This window comes from Pituophis catenifer, unplaced genomic scaffold, assembly GCF_029215685.1.
Source record: "Pituophis catenifer annectens isolate HBS135680 unplaced genomic scaffold, rPitCat1.0.hap2 SCAF_6, whole genome shotgun sequence".
NCBI lineage: Eukaryota > Metazoa > Chordata > Lepidosauria > Squamata > Colubridae > Pituophis > Pituophis catenifer.
Genome location: NW_027256886.1, coordinates 20,281,624 through 20,302,189, shown reverse-complemented (window position 1 = coordinate 20,302,189; position 20,566 = coordinate 20,281,624). Strand labels below are relative to the sequence as shown.

General features: G+C 35.7%; 1 protein-coding gene across 1 annotated transcript in view; it reads right to left on the bottom strand.

Moving 5' to 3' along the window:
• KPNA4 (karyopherin subunit alpha 4) overlaps window positions 1-16,565 on the bottom strand; it is a 30,588-nt gene extending 14,023 nt beyond the window's left edge. Inside the window, exons 1-10 of the mRNA XM_070946199.1 lie at window positions 16,168-16,565; window positions 6,716-6,760; window positions 5,889-5,978; window positions 5,772-5,801; window positions 5,625-5,677; window positions 4,933-5,028; window positions 4,740-4,825; window positions 1,851-1,937; window positions 223-392; window positions 93-137 (exon numbers count right to left, since the gene is read on the bottom strand). Of these exons, the coding sequence (XP_070802300.1) occupies window positions 93-137; window positions 223-392; window positions 1,851-1,937; window positions 4,740-4,825; window positions 4,933-5,028; window positions 5,625-5,677; window positions 5,772-5,801; window positions 5,889-5,978; window positions 6,716-6,760; window positions 16,168-16,236 (771 nt within the window). The 5' untranslated portion in view covers window positions 16,237-16,565. The remainder of the gene's footprint in view (window positions 1-92; window positions 138-222; window positions 393-1,850; window positions 1,938-4,739; window positions 4,826-4,932; window positions 5,029-5,624; window positions 5,678-5,771; window positions 5,802-5,888; window positions 5,979-6,715; window positions 6,761-16,167) is intronic.
• Window positions 16,566-20,566: the final 4,001 nt, after the last annotated feature.

The following is a 20,566-nucleotide window of genomic DNA, read 5'->3' as shown; positions in this document are numbered from 1 at the left end:
AATAGATTAATATATACTTAAGCAGGTACCAATTCTGATAGGGTTGTGTATTTTGCCTTTAAAGATACCTTACAAAATATTTTATTACTCACATTTACATCTGTGTGATGAATTAAGACACACAATGCTGGGAGGATCTAGAAGAAACAAAAAAAGGTTCAAAATTCAAAATTGTGCAGTGAGACCCAAACTGGTTAATTTCCAACAAGCAAGTAGATTTACCTCTTGAATGGTTTCCATTGGTGGAGGTGGGTCTTTGTGACGGCATAGGTTGACCATTACCCAAGTTACATTTCTTAAGAAAGTTATTGGAATAGATGGGCTGATGAATGACAGCAATGGCTTCACCACTCCAAGACTAATGACATAATCTCTACATTGTGGCCCATCACCTGTATAAATATTTAAACATTTGTAATATATTAGTAAAAATATATGTACATATTTCCAATGCAAGGGAGAATAATTCTAATAGACTGCTATTAAAAATGTTTGTCTTTTAGGCTAGCAATCTAAAGACTGCCATTTCCCTGTATGATATCTCCTGCAGGAAAGGAAAGCCTAATCCCATAAATCTATTCCACTGAGAAATTGCTTGTTATTATATATTTCTTAATATTCATGGCAACGAACAGTCCTGCCTCCAATTTTCCCCACAATGCTATGAGACGTATTGGGCTGATGGACTGGCCCATACAGCTTTCATGTCTAAGGGAGGTCTACCACTCAGTCTCCTTAATTACTACATGGCCCTTTTCTATTTCTATATCTACCACATGATCCTTTTGATCAGTAATTGTTAACCTGGGGTAAGTAACCCAAAGGATAATTCTGGCACGTCCTGGGTATAATGGAAGAATTTGTAATTGCTTGTTTGTGAGTTGAGGATCCAGCTTGGGACTGCTGCTACTAAAATGCTTGCATAAAACAAGAAATTCTCTGTGTCTGTGTGTGCGTGAGGGGGGGAGAGGAGAGAGTGGAGAGGGAGAGAGAGGAAGAGAGAGAGAAAGAAACGTAAGTAGTCCTCGACTACAACCACAATTGAGCCCAAAATTTTTGCCCCCTTTGCAACATTTCTTGCCAGTTGTTAAGTGAATCATTGCAGTTGTTAAGTTAATAAGATGGTTGCCAAGTGAATCTGGCTTCCCCATTGACTTTGCTTGTCAGAAGATCGCAAAAGTGAATCACATGATCATGGGGATACTACAATGATTGTAAGTGTGGAAAATGGTCACAAATCACATTTTTCAGGTGCTGTTGGAACTCCAGTCACTAAATGAACTCTTGCTAGTTGAGGACTAGCTATATTTCATACCAGGAAAAGGGATAACTGGATTGATTTGTGGTCCACTGCTCTAGATAGTGTATAGCCTATGAATATTTTAAAATAAACAAAGCACTCCATGTTGGGAAATACCCAGCTGGGCAAGGGGGAGACCTCAAGTTTGGAATTAGTCTCAAATCCTTGCGATGCCATAAGAGATCCAGAAATAACCCTCTTTAAGCTCCATAAAGATAGATCTTTTTCCATTTGAGGCTGACACTGGGAAGATTCCTGTATAACAGGCAAAATATAATAAAGGAGCAAGCTTGAACTCTTCACATGTAGGTCTGGTTGTTTTGTGTCTGACACACCATGAACCAAGTAATTCATGTTCTATTCTTCCATATAATTTTATCAAAACATCCATGCATATCATTAAAAGATACTTTGGAGAAATGGGAGAAAACAGATTATGTACAAAATATTTCTGAGAAAAAAACTAATATTAATATTGCAGTGGAAGCCTGGTAAGTTATTAAATGTTAAATTACTGAATCAGCATGTTTTTATATAAAATATAACAAACCTATGATATTGCCTAAAGCCCATACTGCTTGTTCACAAACATTTTGATGGGGTGAATGCAGCAACCTCAAAAAGAGTGGGACAGCATCTGCAAAAGAAAGACATAAATTACTTAAATGTTTCAAAGCACAAAAACATACTCTTAGTATATGACTTTAAGCTGATGGATAATGAAAACCAAAAGCCTTAATTTCTGAGAGCTGCCAAAATTTCTGAGAGCTGCCAAGATTAGAAACAATACAGGCAACCCTCGACTTACGACAATTGAGCCCAAACTTTCTGTTGCCAAGCAAGACTGTTGTTAAGTGAATTTTGCCCTATTTTATGACGTTTCTTGCCACACTTAAGTGAATCGCTGCAGTTATTTAGTTAGCAACAGGGATGTTAAGTGAATCTGGCTCCTGCATTGACTTTGCTTATTAAAAGATTGCACAAGGTGCTCACATGACCCTGGGATACTGCAACCATCATAAATATAAGTGAGTTGTCAAACATCTGAATTTTGATCACATGACAATGGATGCTGCAACAGTTGTAAGTGTGAAAAATGGTCAGAAGTCACTTTTTTCAGTGCCGTTGTAACTTTGAACAGTTACTAAATGAACTGTTGCAAGTCAAGGACTACCTGCAGTCCCACTTGGAAGAATCAATTCTATTCAGTACAGCAACAGTTGTTTCTGGACAGTTACATTATGGAATATGCAGATTTACTAAAATCAATTATACAATATACAATTCTCCAGAAACTTAAAGTAAGAAGAAGGGAGAATTCATCATACTCACCAGCATATATCAAGCTAATTAGAGCTGGCAATACTTTTTTCATTAAAAATATTTTCATCACTCCTTTTTACTTAAAAAGCACACAGACCTGTTCTTGGCTATGCATTATTCAGTTAAAAAAAAAGATACACTGTCTTTATACAACCATATTTTTGTTTGCTTTTACTAACTTGTTCAAAAGCAAAAAATAAAATAAAATCATAACCTGATATAAAGTAGTGGCTGGATAACTCTGGTCTACTCTATGTTAACAGAATTAAAACTCTCAGCAGCAAGCCAGCATGGCCAATAGAGATCCTAGTTTAGCAAAAACTAGAAGGTAACAAGTTCCACCCCAGACATATTCCTCATTAGACAAATTATTATTCATTAATTATATAAACCAATTATATAAATTAAAAACAAGGCATTTATAATAAACAGGACTCTAATTCTGAAATATGTTAAGAAAATCAAGCCTCTGTAAGTATTATAGATTAAAATGAAATGTCTTATATAAACTAAAGATTACATTTAAATTTCATATCTGATGCAACTATTTTCAATATGTTAAAAATAATATATGAAGACAGAATGAAATATTTGACTGCAAATTTCTACAAAGAAATTTTAAGGCCAAAAATAGCATTTAAGTGAGGAATCCTATTTTAAGAAATCAAATTATTTAATCTCAACTAAGATTATATTAATTACACAAACCCTCAATATTATTTTGAAAGTTAAATGTAACTCAATTTTCTAAACCATACTAATTTAACAACGCTGACCTACAGCTTTGCCCTCTCTTCCATTTCCTCCAATAATTGCCCTACATCAGAATACCTAGCTGAAAATATTTGAAACCATAACTATAATTTATTTTATTTACATTTGATAAAAATAAGAGTTTCATGAACTGTAGTTCACTGAGATTAGACATGATAACAAGTATCACCTGAGTCTAAAACAGAAGGAAAAGCTTGCAAGTTGATTTCTATTGCTATACTATAGGAAAAGAGCATATCCAATGAATCCAAGGTTCTTAATCACACAATGGTATATTATAATATAATAACACAATCATTTAATCCAAGAATTCCATTACTTCTTAATCTAGTTGAATTATACTGAAGGAAAGCAGATATTTTGGTCTATATTAAGCAGATATTTTGGTCTTTGAGCCATCGTGGCGCAGTGGTTAGAGTGCAGTACTGCAGGCTACTTCTGCTGACTGTCAGCTGCCTGCAATTTGGCAGTTCAAATCTCACCAAGCTCAAGGTTGACTCAGCCTTCCATCCTTCTGAGGTGGGTAAAATGAGGACCCAAATTGTTGGGGGCAGTATGCTGACACTGTAAACTGCTTAGAGAGGGCTGTAAAGCACTGTAAAGCAGTATATAAGTCTAAGTGCTATAAGTATAAAACTGCAAAAAATGCATTATTTCAATGGAAAGAGAAATGTCATGCTGACAGTGCATGGACTTGCATTTACTTCCTTTTTTTAAAAAAAACAATAATCTGTCTACATTCTATTACTTTTATAAGTTTTTAGAATATTCTCTTCTCCCCTTTGGCTTTAGACAGGCTATGACAGTGATGGAGAATCTTTTTGGCACAGAGTACCCAAACCAGAAGGTGTGTGTGTATGCACCCATGCCCACGCACCAGAGCACTGAAAACCTGATGACCAGCTGGCTGGCACGCATGCGCACCTCAGAAACCTGACGAGCTGGTGCGACGGCGCACGTGCCCACAGAGAGGGCTCTGTGTGCCACCTCTGGCACGCGTGCCATAGGTTCGCCATTGCGGGGCTATGAGAAACATTTTATTTCTTCAGCAAAGAAATACAGGGTGATGTCTTAATCAAAGCACTCTACTCCTTCATAAGCAACACAATTAGAGAGCAAGAGACACGAAGGATGGAAAATATAAACCATGTACAGGCCGGGATAAATTTCAACCCACATGAGATGCAGGTTTCCCACTTCTGGAGTTCAAAGAATTGACTGATCGGTATATACTAGTATATTCTTAAAACAAAACAAATCTGGACTGTACATAGTTCTATTTAAACAGAGGTTTTGCACAAGTTATGCGTATACACAAATGCATTAGTAATAATTAACTTACTGGATTGAACTACAGCCTGTGTTTGTTCAGAGGTTCCAGATGCAATATTTGTCAGGGCCCATGCTGCTTCAAATTGTAAAGATGGACTAAAGATAATATTTAAACACATAGAGACAAGGATTTAGTTTTCATTCTAGTATTTTCAAATATTTGCTTCTATTTTTAAAAATGTGCTGTTAAGGTACATACTCACTTATCATCTCTTTCCAGACAATGCACTAATATAGGTAATATTCCAGACTTTATTAAATCATCAATCGGTGGATTGCGATCACTGGAGAGTAGTTTTCTGTTTAAAAACATACAGTATTAGATCAAATTTGCATGCTATCTTTAGTTTCTTCTATGTGGGCTTTCAATAAATACTTAATCCAAAATTATATCAAAAAGAAGTGATACTATTTATCCAATTTTTCAAAATATTTCTTATCTTAGTATTGATGATACAAAGATGAAATAATATGAATAATTTTGATATTTTTCTCATTAATATGCTTGAAATGTAAAATAATTACATAATTCAGTCATGTGACACGTGTGTGTGTGTGTGTGTGTGTATGTGTGTGTGTGTGTGTGTATCAGGACATTTTGTGACGGCCAGAAGTGTTTTACAGGCATAAAGATCCTTTCCAGGCCCATTGTAATATCAAATGCTTATTAAGTAACAATCCAGTATTCGAAAATTACCTGTATATACATGATGCCAGGGCATCATTTCATCTATTTTTGTTCAAAAATTATGCTTTAAGTTTTTAAACCTTTTTTTTATTAGAAAATCTATTAATTAGAAAAATAAATTTACTAAAGAGATGTAGAACAATCACAATTTCCATTAGTAAACTTTATTACAATCAGACAATTCAAGTGATTAAATTTGCATCTTACCTTGCAGCCTGTACTGCACTTAACTGAACTCCCTGGTTGTCACTTGAGGCATTCTAAAAAAAATAAACCCATTAATTAATTTTGCAGTCAGAACTCTTAAAATGTGAACAACTTCACTGATTTAAAAAAATGGAAGAAGATATTTACCTGAACTATTGCCTCCAATGATGTATTTTGCTGTTATAGGAGATAATAAAGTGTTAGGAATGGTTTCTTTAAAAAAACAAAACAAATTGATCTTTTGAATACTGTACTTATTCTTACCACTCTGAAGTCACCATCTATATCAGAATCTTCACAGATATCTTCATGAGGTACATTTCTTCTTTTTAAAAGATGCTCATCTCTTTTGTTCTTTTAAATACAAATTATAAAATTACCTTCTGGAAATGTTTGGAAAATGCTTTCCCATTTTTTTAAAAAATATATATTAAAATTTGTAAATTTATAAAAAAAAACATTCTCAATATAAAATAAGAGCAAAGAACAAAATGCACAGTTTTTATAATTCAGGTGCAGCACACATACATGTAATAATATACAGCATATTATCAATTATAACATTTTTCTGAAATGCAGAAAAGTGCAGCATAAACATGCATGACTAGTACTGCACTGCTGTCTAAATTTTCAGGTCACTAAATGCAAAAAATGTCCATGTGAACTAAGAAGAGATCTCAATCCAATTATATTTTTTGCTGCCCTTTTGTTGTTCATAGGCTCAACAAACCTAATTCACTGTCGTTTGTTTCATTGTCAGACCCATTTTTTAAGCTGTTGTACAGGCAGGGCAGGTTGCAACTAGTATACAATAGTGCTTCCATTGTTTGCACAGTGAATACTTACAATGTTTTAAATTGTGATCTTGCTCTTTTGAGCTTTTTTTTTTAAAAAAACTGCATGTTTTTGTTATTTGTGAATGTCTCCATTTTAACAAATTATGGACATTATGAACTTGATCAAAGTGGTGAACATTAAGCACAGGAGAAGAGAAATTTCTCATATATATGAGAATGGTTGCACCAGTGTTGTACTGGACTGAGCTAATGTTAAATTTAAAATTACTGTATGATTAAAATGTTAAACCTTACCTTTCTTAATTCCACAACAACTTCATTTCGCTGTCTTCTCATAGTCTGTAGAATTAAAAGATTATAGAATTATATCCCACTCCTAATGTTTTCTGAAGTAATATGAGTTCTAAATGTGACTATGAGATACCGTCAGTTCTATAACAGAAATTCTGTTATAGATAAATGAAGTAGGCCCAAAACTTTTTTTAAAGAAGAATAATATTCCAAAAATTGATGAAAGGAAAATAGATACTCAAACAATTAAGATAATTAAATTGCACTTAGTTGTTGACATAATATTGTTTCAGTATGTTGATAATTGCATACACTAATATATAAACTATATTATAGAAAAAACAGCTCTCTTTAAAGTCACATATTAAGTACAATTTAGATGAACAAATCTTTCCCTTAGTTTCCTATAACATTTTTTCAAACTTATCTAGATAATTGAAACTAGACCTTTTAATATCTGTACCAAGTAATGAAACAAGCCAGCTTCTAATACATCAACCAGAATAAACAGCCATCTAGAACCTCAGGCTTTCTTTTTTTATCAGACATGAAACTTTTTCTGTCCACAATTTCAGAGTTTCAAGAGCATATTTTAAAAATAAGATTTATGTTCCTTTTATTAAAAGTTATCCCAATATATTCAATTTTATTGTTAGAAGGAATAATATCAGGTTTACTGACAAGACATGGAAAGAAAAAAAAAATATGCAATGTCTGAAGCTCTTTGCCAAGTTCATATTGATCTTAATTGCACCTTCTACTTCCTCTTTCAGATTAAAGGAGGGAATGAAAATCCTAATTTTCCAAATCAGCGTTCGAAGCCCAGGGGAGAGGGTGGGGAATGGGACGGGACAAATTAAGACATTGTGAATACATGCCGTATACAAGACAGTTTTCATGAAAGGTATTTTCAATCATGAAATACAACTAAGCTAAAAGGCTACAAAAAAAAAGTTATTCCAAAAACAAGGCCCGTATGAAGCTCAATCACATGAATTCCAACAGATCCACACTTTTTGTTACACCACCAATTTCAAATGGATCAGGGAATTCACCGAGCCCTGAGGAATGTTTTTGTGAGCATACAGTACTGATGGACAATATGTTAAAAATTTCAGCATTAACTAAACCAACTAAACTGCTTCCGCTATGATTAGGCCCTAGACTTGAGAGCATGCATAGTTGTGAGTAAAGAATTACACTGTCAGCTAATTATCTCATGGAGTTTTTATGTCAAGCCTCAATAAAAAAATTAAAACAAAAGTGGAGTCAGTGAAGTTTCACTACATATACATACATACATACATACATACATACATACATACATACATATACGTATACTTATCTTCAGAAAAGCTTTTAACTGAACATCTCAATTTTTGAAGGGGAATTACTGGTTTGTACAGACATTAAAGCTTCTATATTAGTCATAGACCATCCACCTATAGCCCACGGGTGTCAAACTCGCGACGTTACATTGACATCACGTGACGGATCACAACTTTTTCCCCTTCGCTAAACCTGGGGTGGGGGTGGCCAGCGCATGATGCATCCGGCCCCGCAGGCTGTGAGTTTGACACCCTGACCTAGTCCAACAGGGCTCCTAATCAGAGAAAGAACTGGAACCATGTTTTGCTGAATGCAGACATAATATCCTTACCCATTTCCCCATCCAATGAAACAAGTGTGGAGAAGGTATGTCAACATATTTTGACACTACATTATGTATCTTTATAGTGGAATTATCACCTAAATAATAAAATTTGTGATCTATATTATGGATAATTCAATTTATCAATTATCAAAATAACCAACTATTTAGACAAGGAGAGACACTTCAGAGTATGTATCTATGTATTTAATTACTGTGGATAGTGTCTCCATGGTTAAATTTAATTTGTTTTAAAACATTCAAGGCAGCAGCACTATAACTTAATAATTCAACTGAGTATTTCAGATATGTCCATTCATGTTTTCTTGTCCAAAGCTGGTCATCACACAGAAGTTTTATTAAGAATTTCCTACAGGAAACACATGCACCTATTTGGATTAACATTCTGAATTTAGTCTGATATTGTCACCAAATTCATTATTTAAGGAGAAATTACCATTCAAAATGGAAGAATTTGAGACAACGGTGAGAACCACAGACAGTTAAGACATTACAAGGTTCTTTTCTACAAAGAAAGCTGGGAAACCTTTTTTTAACTGTTTAGCATTTAGTGATTACTTAGTCTAATCTCTAGAAAACTAAAATTTTATGTTTAAACAAAAACCTGACATTTTTAACTGAAAGATAAAATGTAAGTTTTGTCCTTTTATAGAAAGAGAGTGAATGCATAACCCCCCCTTTATTTATTCAGTGTTAAAAAATACCTATAAAAGTAACTATCACAGCTGTTTAGTCAATAATTCATTGTATATTGCTGAAGCAATAGTTTTGTTCTGTATTTATGTAACATTGTGTATTTGTACTGGGTTACTAATAAACTCACTTATTGTGGCATTTTTTTTAGTTTTAGAAACTCAGTATACTGAAACATGCTTGAAATTGGGTTTTTATTTTTTGTAAGCCGCCCAGAATGAGTTGGCAATCATATAAATCTTTAAAAAAAGAAAATTAGCAAATAAAAATGACCTTCAGTAGTTTCCACTTCTTTCTGGTCTTCTAAATCAACCATAGATGATTATGTGCTGCCATCTAGCTGAAGTATTGCACTTTACAAAAACTGTATGCAGTTTAGATTGGTTTGCTACAACAGGACACACGTTTCCTGCATACAGTATTAACTTTCCCCTGGACAAACTTTCCGCCAGTTCAGTCTTTCAGTTTGACTCGAAAGAGAATACACATGTGCACAGATACAGGCGCATGCACACATTTTAAGCACATTTTATAAATCTTAATAAAACCACTGACTCATCAGAATTTTCTGCAATAATTGACGGGAAAAATATTGTTGAAGAAATAGGCTATTGGCGTATTTATATTAAAGATATCTGGATTGGAAAAATGCTTTAAGCAGATCTATTTTTCACCATTTTTGAGGTCTATGAAGTACAAATTATCCCTTTCATTAGTTTGCATTCACTGAGTTCTCTAAGCAGGCTAGATGTAGTTTTAGGTTTGACTTTTTAATGCTTATTATTAACCATAATTTTTCATATTCTATGTCTCATAATGAATTCTTTTTAATGGACTTTTGTTTCAGCTAACAGAATGGTATCAACTGCATATTTCAATCTGTTAGCTTTTCAATCTTCAATTCTGATTATAGCTGTTATCTTTTAGCCTTTTAATTCAGTAATTATGTAACAGATACAGGATCAACGTGTATCCTTAAATTACTCCCTTTTTTATTCCAAGCCATTTTTTTCCAAATGCAGTTCTTATTCTAGAACTAATATAAAGTATTTTCAAAGAGTAATCAATCATTTAATCGTCTTAATATATTTTAAATTCTGGCAAGAAGTGTAAATTCAAATTCTCTTGCTCTCTCTCTTTATATTAAACACCAGTTCATTCATCCCTCTGCCTTTTCTGAAACCTATATGCTCCTTTCTCATTTCCCCATATAAACATTATTCTTTGTAAAATATTAAAACTATATAGGTATTTTATTTGGCAATGCATATATTCCCTTCCATTTCTTGTCTTAGGACAAGAAATACATGCTGTTTTGCTACATTTTTTTTAATACAGAGCTTAGTATCATTTTAAATGTTTTGTCTACATTACTTTAAACAGCTATCTATATCTGGTGTCCATTTGACAGATAACTGATTGTCATTCATACCTCACAGGGGACTGGACATATATTTTTCTCTCTCTTTTGTACAAACACTTCTATTTTAAAAAAAAATTGGATGCAACAGGCAAAAGGTGAGTCCAGACACCCTTCTGAAATAAAGGTGAATTTTGTTGAGATTTTGATTTTACATTTCTGGAACACAAGTACAAAGATTGGGGGAGTGGACAGTTAGTGAGAACTTTGGCAAAGCATGGGAAGCACTGGAAATATTGCCCAGAGAAAAGGCAATTCAGAAATTACTGGAATTATTTGGGAAGACTGAGGAATGGGTGGACTACCAGGAGTTTTGACTGCAGTATTGGGAAGATAAGAGCCAAGGGAAAAACGGTTTGGAAACACCAAAGAAGCAGCGTGTGTATGTGTGTGTGATATGTTAAATGATAAGTAGCTTTGGGTTTTAATGGAAATTTGTATTTAACACTCTTTTCTTTTGAATGGTTTGTTAAATCAACTTTTTACTATAATTGTCATTCTATAATCTAATTTGTAAAGGGTTTCAATATATTTACATCTTCCTCTGATCTCAGTTGCCTCTATCATATCTATTCCACCATTACTCTTCAGTACTAGCTTGGACATATTTTTTCCTCACTTCTTTTTCTTTTAAAACAGTTTACTTCAGTTCTACCATATCCACACTTGTTGATATTGTTGACCAAGATATAGTATTTTTATTATTTTTTTGAATAGGTAGCATTCAGCTATCACAGATATTTCTTGTAACTAAAGGCTTCCATACTCCAGCTTTCTTTAGCAACCATAATAGCTTTTCTGAAAGCTGCTTAGATACTTTCCAGTTAAAATGCTAAAATATTTTTAGCTGCTTCAGTTTTGAAAATGACTCTGAAAAATGTCATAAAATTTGGTACGGTCGCATGGTGATCCATTTTTACACCATTATAAATGTAAGTGCCAGGCTCAACTGGAGGACCACCTGTGCATGTTGCATAAATTAAGTTTTGATTTTTGGGTTATTTATTTATTTATTTATTTATTTATTTATTTATTTATTTAACTTGTATGCCGCCCTATCTCCGAAAGGACTCAGGGCGGCTCACAATAATAAAAACAAGCAAAAACAATATTAAAAATACCCAATAGGATTCTAAAAGACCATTAAAATCCCCTTTAAAATCCCTTCAGTCCAAACCAGCCAGGCGAAATAACCATGTTTTAAGGTCATGGCGGAAAGAGCAAAGGTCTCCTGCTTTAGTGTATTTACTCAATTCAAATCATCCTCTTGCTTTATGTTCCCCATTTCTTCAACTTTTGTATTCCAATCACCCTTCAGCAATATTAAGTCTTTTTTCTTGCTTAAATTTTAACATACCATAACATAATTTTTCATAAAACTGTTGTTTCTTCCACTACTGTGTTTGAAACAGGAGTATATGCTTATGCAATACTGATCTTCACTAGAATTCTAATTAATGTGTGACTCTGCCATTTATAGGGGTATAACCAAGCACACACTTAAAAGTATTTAAATATTACTGCGTTTCCATTACTTTGCAGGATTTCTTGCATGTAAAATTCTATTTAAAGGGGCCAATTTAGGTTATCTTAAATTGACTCTTTCTAGAACTTCCAATCTGATGTGTTTAATTTCTGTGTTCACACTTCCAAATTTTTCTTTTAGGAGCATGACATTCTATGTTCCACTTGTACCTATTCTGTTAAAACGAAGGTTTATTCTGGCCATATCTTCATTTTTAGATTTACTTATAAAGTTTAACATTCTTCCCCATTAACTAGAATAGTTAACAGTTCCTTCCATTTAGATAATCTCATCATATGGTATAAAATCATGTCCAAAAATGTTAGCTAGGCCCATAGAGTTATCCTGGCTAAACACAGAAATATTTTGCTGTTGTTTCTTCTAAGTTCGGTTTTATACTTCCTTCTCATAGACTTCCCTGATATTGCTAAAATCTTGAGTTGGATAAAGTCTTCCTGCGGATAACCTTTAGCTGCACCTCTCCTTTACTGGGAAGAGGGACTTGAGGTTCTCACTAAGATCATTCTCAGGGTCAATGAAGTACTGAGCTCTCCAATCACATCAAGATGGTAATTGCTCAAGAAGGCAAACCAATAAGTTACAATGTAAATATGAAATCTGATTACAGTAAAAGAGTCAATCGATCACCATCTGTATAGCAAGCCAAGAAATTGTTGCAGATGGCAGTATTTTTAGTTCTATTAGAACACATGATTAAAAAAATCTCCCAGAATAGCTTAATGTGACTATATCTTCTGTCTGTATCTTCTGCAACTTTAAAATAATGCATCCCCTAGAAAAGTAGTAGATATTTAGAACAAAGAAGTATCTCAAATAAACCTTTAATCTGCCCACATTCATCTGCAAATCAGGAAAAAAGGGGATGGTCCATGCTCCAATTCCCTGCCACATGAAGATCTACTAATGAGGGGTAACAACATCGAATTGAACCATGATTTTAACATCTGTAAAAGTTCTATGATGGTACATGATGCAACTGTGACACAATTTATTAAAGAATTACAGTATAAACTGGCGTAGAGCAATTTCATTTGAAATTTTACTAGATGCACCGCAACAATTCTAAAATCTATTTTGCAATCACAGCTACTAAGCAGCTTTTCAAGACTGTTTATGAAAAGTACATTCAACTATATTGTACAGCTAATTAGTTTTAAATAGCTAAACCTAATATCCTCCAATTGTGTTGGATTACAATTCCTATCATCCTTAACCATAGAGCCATAAAAATCATTTGATAGCAATCAAATTAGAGATAACTGAAAGTAACACGTTGTTTATTAGCATGTCTAATGTATTATCATATATAATACATCTATTACCTCATAAGCCAGATAATGTCACAAAACTTAAAGATGACTCAAGAATGATATCCCCTTCGCACTGAAGATTTTTATTTTGAAATACTGGAGTAAGGAAGATTGTTTTCCACAGAAGCAGGAAAGCAGAATTCCCAGGTGCCCTTAAATACCCCTTTCATTAACCTCCTGCATGAAAAAAATAGACTGGCAGAAAATAGCAAAAGCACATTTTCATCAGAAAATATTGTTGTGCTTCTAATTTTCGGCCTTCTGTCGATTCCAGCTTAATTTACTCTCTCTAATCTTTAGGAATGAACATAGCTGTCTCTTATAAAATTTAGAATGAACAACATACCACAAGTTAAATGAGACTGCACAAGCTTTGGACTTACATCTGCAGTGGACAATTTATGTTAGCTTGTGATTTTCAAGCATTTGGTTACCATTGAAGTACAATTCTACACCAAGTTTACATTTAGTTAGGAACTGTACAAACATATTAGATATGTAAAAAGTTTCATCTCAACACCAGAAAAAAAACTTTAAAAATCTCAGTCGTTCCCCTGAATGACAGAGCCATACCTCAGAGCTCCAGTTCAACTTTACAAAGAACTCAGATGCATTCAGTTCCCATTTGATAGCTTGCTTTTATTACAGATTCCTTTTCATCTAGTAAAATTAAAACCAATGTTTTTATTTTTCACATTATGTAAAAAACAAAACCTTAACAATGGGTGACAGATTAATTCCATTTTCTAATTTTAGAATAAAACCTTCCAAAATAAACTTCGCTGATGTTCAGCACATCTCATTTGTGAAAAAAATTAATGCTCACATAACATGCTATTAACTATGCATGAAAAATACCAGAATTCACAGCATTTCCTAGCATTATATACACCTTCTGTGAAAGCGCCCAGAAGTCGAGGGAATTAGTATGGCACTACTCATGGAACCAAATTAGTTAACTTCATGAAATTATATTTTCCAATAGAGATAAGCTATTACTTATAATCCTCTCTAAAGCAGAGCTGGAGTGAAATATTAGATACGTATTGAAAATAAAACCGTATCAAGGTACTTTCTTGCCAGCTAAGCAGGTATACTAACAGAATGTTAAATATACAATATACATTGACCATATTTTCAAAAGGTAGTTTACCTGCCAGCCATCTGTGAGACATAAGAGCATATAATCTAAATAATATGCTGTTCAGATGCATGATAAATACTATGTTATAAAGGAGGTAGAAATGGCAGCAAGAATTCATGAAATCCTAGACTGAAGGAGAAAATTTTATGACCATGCTATATCAGATTGTTGGTCATATTATTCTTTTTATTCAATACTGCCACCAACTTTGTTAAAGGCATATTTTAATAATCTTGTGATGAAAATTAATGAACCCACAATACAGCACCTAAATAATTCTGGCCAATCTCAAAAAGCTAAGGATGTGCTTAGTACTTGGATGAGACATCAGTAGGGCTGTTGCCTAGGCAAAGAAATTGAAAAAATATTGCATAAGACCAATTCCATGTTGTTACTAACTATATAGACATGTCTTCAAAGTCACTAGGAGACAATTTATCTTTTATAAATTCTCACCTTTGAAATCACTGTTAAGACATAATTCAAAATTTGAGATAGAAATCTGAGAAACTGCAAACTAAATTCATACAATTTAAAAGAAATTTCTACTCAAATGAGAAACAATAACCAAGCTGCTTACATTGTAGTACCTTCCATCACTGACCATATCCAATGGCAGTTTTTGAGCAATCACGGGAAACTCTGCATTCTATTTATTTGTTTGTTTGTTTGTCAAGGTATCTTTACATGCAGAATGACCAGCCAATTTCATTTCATTTGTTTCCAGGCTGAGGCTAGGCTGGAACAGGGAATACTTGTAAAAGTCATTGGCTCACAGAACAAGGTTCAATATTCAGATTTCACTTTAAAAAACTCACTGTGGGTACTGTAAACGCAACCAAAAGTGAACCAATTCTAAATGAAAAATCGCCTGATTTACCATTTAACACTGCAGAACAGGGAAAACTATAGTACAAAGTAGTTTGGGTTTGTTTTTTTTTAAAAAAAGAATAATTTCAATAATGTAGTAGGCAGAAGGACATTTGTGCAACTGTGTGGCTCCAAATCTGGTTCTCTCCACGGCAAGATGCAGATCACAGGGAAAGAGAAGAGGAAAAAAGGTGGGGGAAAGGAGAAAAACAAGTCATCTGACAGGCCATTTCCATGTCAGGCTGCTGAGGGCGGGGTGGGGGAGTGGAGGAAGGGGCTCTTCCATCAGCTCCGGGCATTCGGGCTGCTCCTTTCCTCGCCTTCCTGTCTTGGGCGTCTAATAAGGCCTCATTCTTCCACGCCTACCCCAAGTAGAAAAGGCAAGGAGGACAGCATCCCCTTTCCTGGTCTCGGCCAGCAAGAAAAACGGAACCTTCCATGCCGTCGCCGCCGAGCGGCAGACTAGGCCGCGGCCCTTCCCAGCCCAGGGTGTTGAGTGTCGACGCGTCCCTCGCGAGGGAAGCACAGCGAACCCCACCCTCCTTCTCCTTCCCCCCCCTCCCCACACCCGCCCTCCTCCCTTCCCGGCGAAGGCTCCGGCCTCGCTTCGAGGCACTTCAAGCAGGCCCACCGATGGGCCGGTCGGCCCCCCCCCCTCCGAGCCGCTAACGTGGGAGATTAGCAGAGACGCCACCGGGCAACCGATCTCCGACCTCCAAACCAGCCGGGACCCACTTCGGAGCGATCGGCGGGGCCGCTCCGGACCCTCCTCCTCCTCCTCCTCCGAAAGGGGTGCCTACCTCCAGGTCGCGGCCTTTGTTCTTAAAGTTCTTCAGCCGTTGGTTGTCCAGCTTCTCGTTGTCGGCCATGGCGGGAGGCAGGGAGCGCGGCTTCGCTTCGTCCTTTTTTCTCCCTCCCGGGACCCGGCCGGGTCCTTCTTTCCCGGTTCTACTGTCGTTTCTTCGTCCGTCCCCCCTCCCTCCCCGGCTTCTCTCGGCACCGCGGCGGGCTGACTAACCCTACCTCGAGCCGCCTTCGGCTCCGGCCTGGCCCGATGACAAACTAAGAAGCCGGCTGCGGCCTCCCCTGCCTGATCCAGCCGCTCCCGTTGCCTTTTAGGCCTTTCTCAGGGCGGCGGAATGTGCCGGTAGCGAAGGCAGAGCGAGCGAGCGAGAGAAAGATGGGGGAGGGGAGGGAAGGGGACGGGCGGGGGGGGGCAGGGGAGGAGGTTATAGCCTCTCTCTCGGATAGAGGGCAATGGCCACGCCTTCCCCCTCTCCAGCGCCACCCTGTGATTGGCTAATCCTCCGCGGCGGGGCGGGACGCCGGAGCCCTTGGGTGGAGAGACATACGCAAATGAAAAGGAAGGCGGAAAGGTGGAGGGGCTTGGCGCGCGCTGGCGGAGCTTTCCATTCCCTTCGTTAAGGGAGAGCCGGCCGCCCGGGAGTCATCTCAAGAGCAGGGGTGACCGCCAGGGCTCCTGACGTCGGCCAAAAAAAGGATTTCAGCCGTTTAGGCGCGGCGAAAGAACGTTTAGTGACGTCCACGCTTCCCTCATGGATTCCTGCCTCCCCTTCTTATAGGAAGCAAATGAACTGGGCGGAGTCGGGAGTGCCTGCAACTGTTGCCTCTCCTTCCCTGCTTCGGGGAGGGGGGAGGGGCGAAGTGGGGGGGGGAGGAAAAAGGCCGTTCAGAAAACTCTAGTGGCGGTTTAGTAAAGGCAGCGAGCGGGCTTTGCCTCTCACTTACGCACGGAAAGTTGATATTTATTGATACCAGCTTATGCATTTATTTATTTATAAATGCATCAGTTTCATTCACCCTAAAATGACTTCGGATGGCTTGCAGAATAAATATTGAAGCGTTAAAAGTGCACCGTCGGATGCAACTCAAGAGGGAGTTAGGACTTAAATGTATTAAGGCTTCTTAACACATTTTAATTTAAAAAAATAGTTTTGAACATTTTCCTCATCATCATCTACCGTATTGATTTCTTAAAACAGATACTCGTTTTTTTGTATTTAGGAAGCCAGAAGATCATCGTGAGTGGCAATTGTACTGGTAATATTGGGGTTTTAATACTATTGTTACAATGGTGATATTTTCTGAGGCTATTTTGAAAACTTTTTAATAGGCCAGTGTGGCTTTATGTGTAGTAGTATAAAAAAATTGATATTTTGGGCCCATTGTGATGCTCAGAACCTGTTTCTCTTACTACTAGAAATTTCAACTGTTCAGAATAAATGCCTTTTTGTCATCTAAAAGACAAACTCATACTTTAACTTGAAGCAAAAACTATCTTTAACATTAGTGTTCTGTATATTCATGTAAACTACACTTGTTTTGAGGTGAAATGAACTTGAATGTGCCACAGATACTGTGGTTCCTTTGCATTGTCCCAACCAAATTTTAAGGAACACCCAGAAACAAAACATGTGAAGAATGCAACCTGTAATTAAACATTATTGTTTTGCCATCCCATTTGACAAATGAGACCTTGATTGTCAAATTTTCTTTTGCCATTTTTTCATCGTTAGTTACCTTGGCAGCATAAAGGTAAAGATAAAGGTTCCCCTCGCATATATGTGCTAGTCGTTACCAACTCTAGGGGACAGCACTCATCTCCGTTTCCAAGCCGAAGAGCCAGCGCTGCCCGAAGACATCTCTGTGGTCATGTGGCCGGCATGACTAAACCCCAAAGACGCATGGAACGCTGTTTTCTTCCCACCAAAGGTGGTCCCTATTTTTCTACTTGCATTTTTTACATGCTTTCGAACTGCTAGGTTGGCAGAAGCTGGGACAAGTAACGGGAGCTCACCCCGTTACGCGGCACTAGGGATTCGAACCGCTGAACTTCTGACCTTTCGATCAACAAGTTCAGCGTCTTAATCACTGAACCACCGCATTCCTTTGGCAGCATAGTTGCTCCTAAAGAATTATAAAAATTAATGACAGACAAAAGCCACAGATTCTTCTTCCCTTTCCCCAATGAGCGGAGATGTATATTTTTCTATTATCTAGCATCTCTAAGGGGATAAACAGTGCTGAAATGGAAGCAAATGGCTGGGTGCCTGCAATAATTTTTACCCTTTAATCTCTTGTGGCATTTATCCAAGCCTTCGTAGAAAAATACCATTCTAGACAATTAAACAGAAATTGAGCCTGTTTTAGTTCTACGATAGAAATATATTGGGGCATTTCCAATATAACATTGGAAATAAATAAATTTATTAAATAAATTTAAATAAAGCATGTATAGTTTTTTCTGTTGAACATTTTGTTTTCTGTTTAGTTTTCTAAACTAATTCTTAGAATAGCTCTGCGTGTCAGCCATATATTTGTCACATAGAAATAATGTAATAATATAGACCAGTCCAACCCAATCTATAGGATGTGTCTCTTTGTAAAACATCCATCCAGAGCCTCTTTGGTAGAAAGCTTTTTTCAGAGAGCCAATAGCAAGCATCGGCTAGAAGGCATGCAAGAAAAAAAGTACTTTGACTTCAGCCTCCTCGGCCGTAACACAAAGAACTTTGTTTTCCTCTATTTAGCCATACATTATTTATAATGTGTCTGAATTAAGGATTACTTTACAACTTACTGTTAATATATACATTCTAATTAAACATGTTTACATCTCTGGAATTAATAAATCACTGTGTTACTATTTGTGCAGTTTTATCATTGACTTAATTTTGGGTGTAAGTAACATCTATTAAAATCTGGAAATTCCAATGCAAGGTGGAAGAACTAAAGGCTTCTTTGCAAGATTTTTAATCTCACATTTTTCCAGTTTTGACAGAGGGAGGGAGAAACTTGTATCACTGTATCCATAGAGAAGCTAGTTGAAAAATACTTGTACTGTTATATTTAGAAACAATCTAGAATTCAGTTTTAGCAACAATAGTAACAATATTTAAATAATAAATATATAATATATATATCTTTAATAAACAATATGTATTAATATAAATTTAAATGCTAATTAATATTTAAATAGTATTTAAATAATACATAGAAGTAAATATCTTGGTCTTTCTGAACATTCATGTATAAAATGATAGCCTTCTGTATGTGTACACAAACATCTAATTGACAATAATTTCCAATGATCAAACAATTACCTTTTGCTAATATTGTTATTTTCAATGTGTTATTAGCTGTCCAGAGTCATATTTGCAAGATTGGCAGCCATATAAATCGATTGATTAAATAAAAAACCTCTCATAAGCACATAATTATACATATATCAATACTATCTTGTATTCTTGTCATTCCAGAACTATATAATAAGTTGGTAAATTGTGATTGCAAAAGATTTAAAAAGAACACCTTAATTCAAACAATGCAAAATGGGGGTAAAATCACATGGATATGACCACTATCTTGACACTATCTTGAGTGTCTATGGACACTCCTAATGCAGAAAATAATGTAATTGAATTTCACAGTATTAATCAGAATGTATAATAAATCCAAACTATTTTATTATTTTGTAGCCAGTGCTATTATACTATGAATGCAAAACAACCAAGCGTATCACATCTTTACCAATTCAGTATAAAACATTTACCATTTTAACTGTGTAAATGATCTTTAGAACCAAGAAGTTTAATAATTTTGGGTAATATTGCAGCTGTTACATACCTAGCTGCCAGTGAAATAGAAAATTTGCCTGTGGAAGAAATTAAAGCATTGAAATATATTAATGGCCACCTCTTTCTAGTTCTACTGAGAGTTTTTGTGGCATGCAGGCTTAATGGTTTCATTTATATTCCTTTTCAATTGAGTACTCAAGACAATAAAATTAAAAATCCAAAAATATTTGTCTCACCTGGAAGTCATTTCACCAATAAAAAGCAACCACTAAAACCAATGTTCTAAGAAGAAAATAAAAAAGAAATTAAACTTAATACTAAAATTAACAATTAAAAGATATATGACTTTACAAATTTTCTAAACACCAGAAGAGTCAGTCAAAAATGATTCCTGAAGAAATGTATTCATTAACTCAGCAGCAACACAAAAGAACAGTGTGAGATGGGTGAATCTCTTAACAAAGGGGGATCTTCAAAAGGGGCTCTTGCAAACCAAAATGATCAGACAGATTTCTAAACCAATTTATTGGACCTATACTGGTAGTCCTCCAATTACAAACACAATTAGGGAAAACTTCCATCACTAAGTGATATGGTCTTT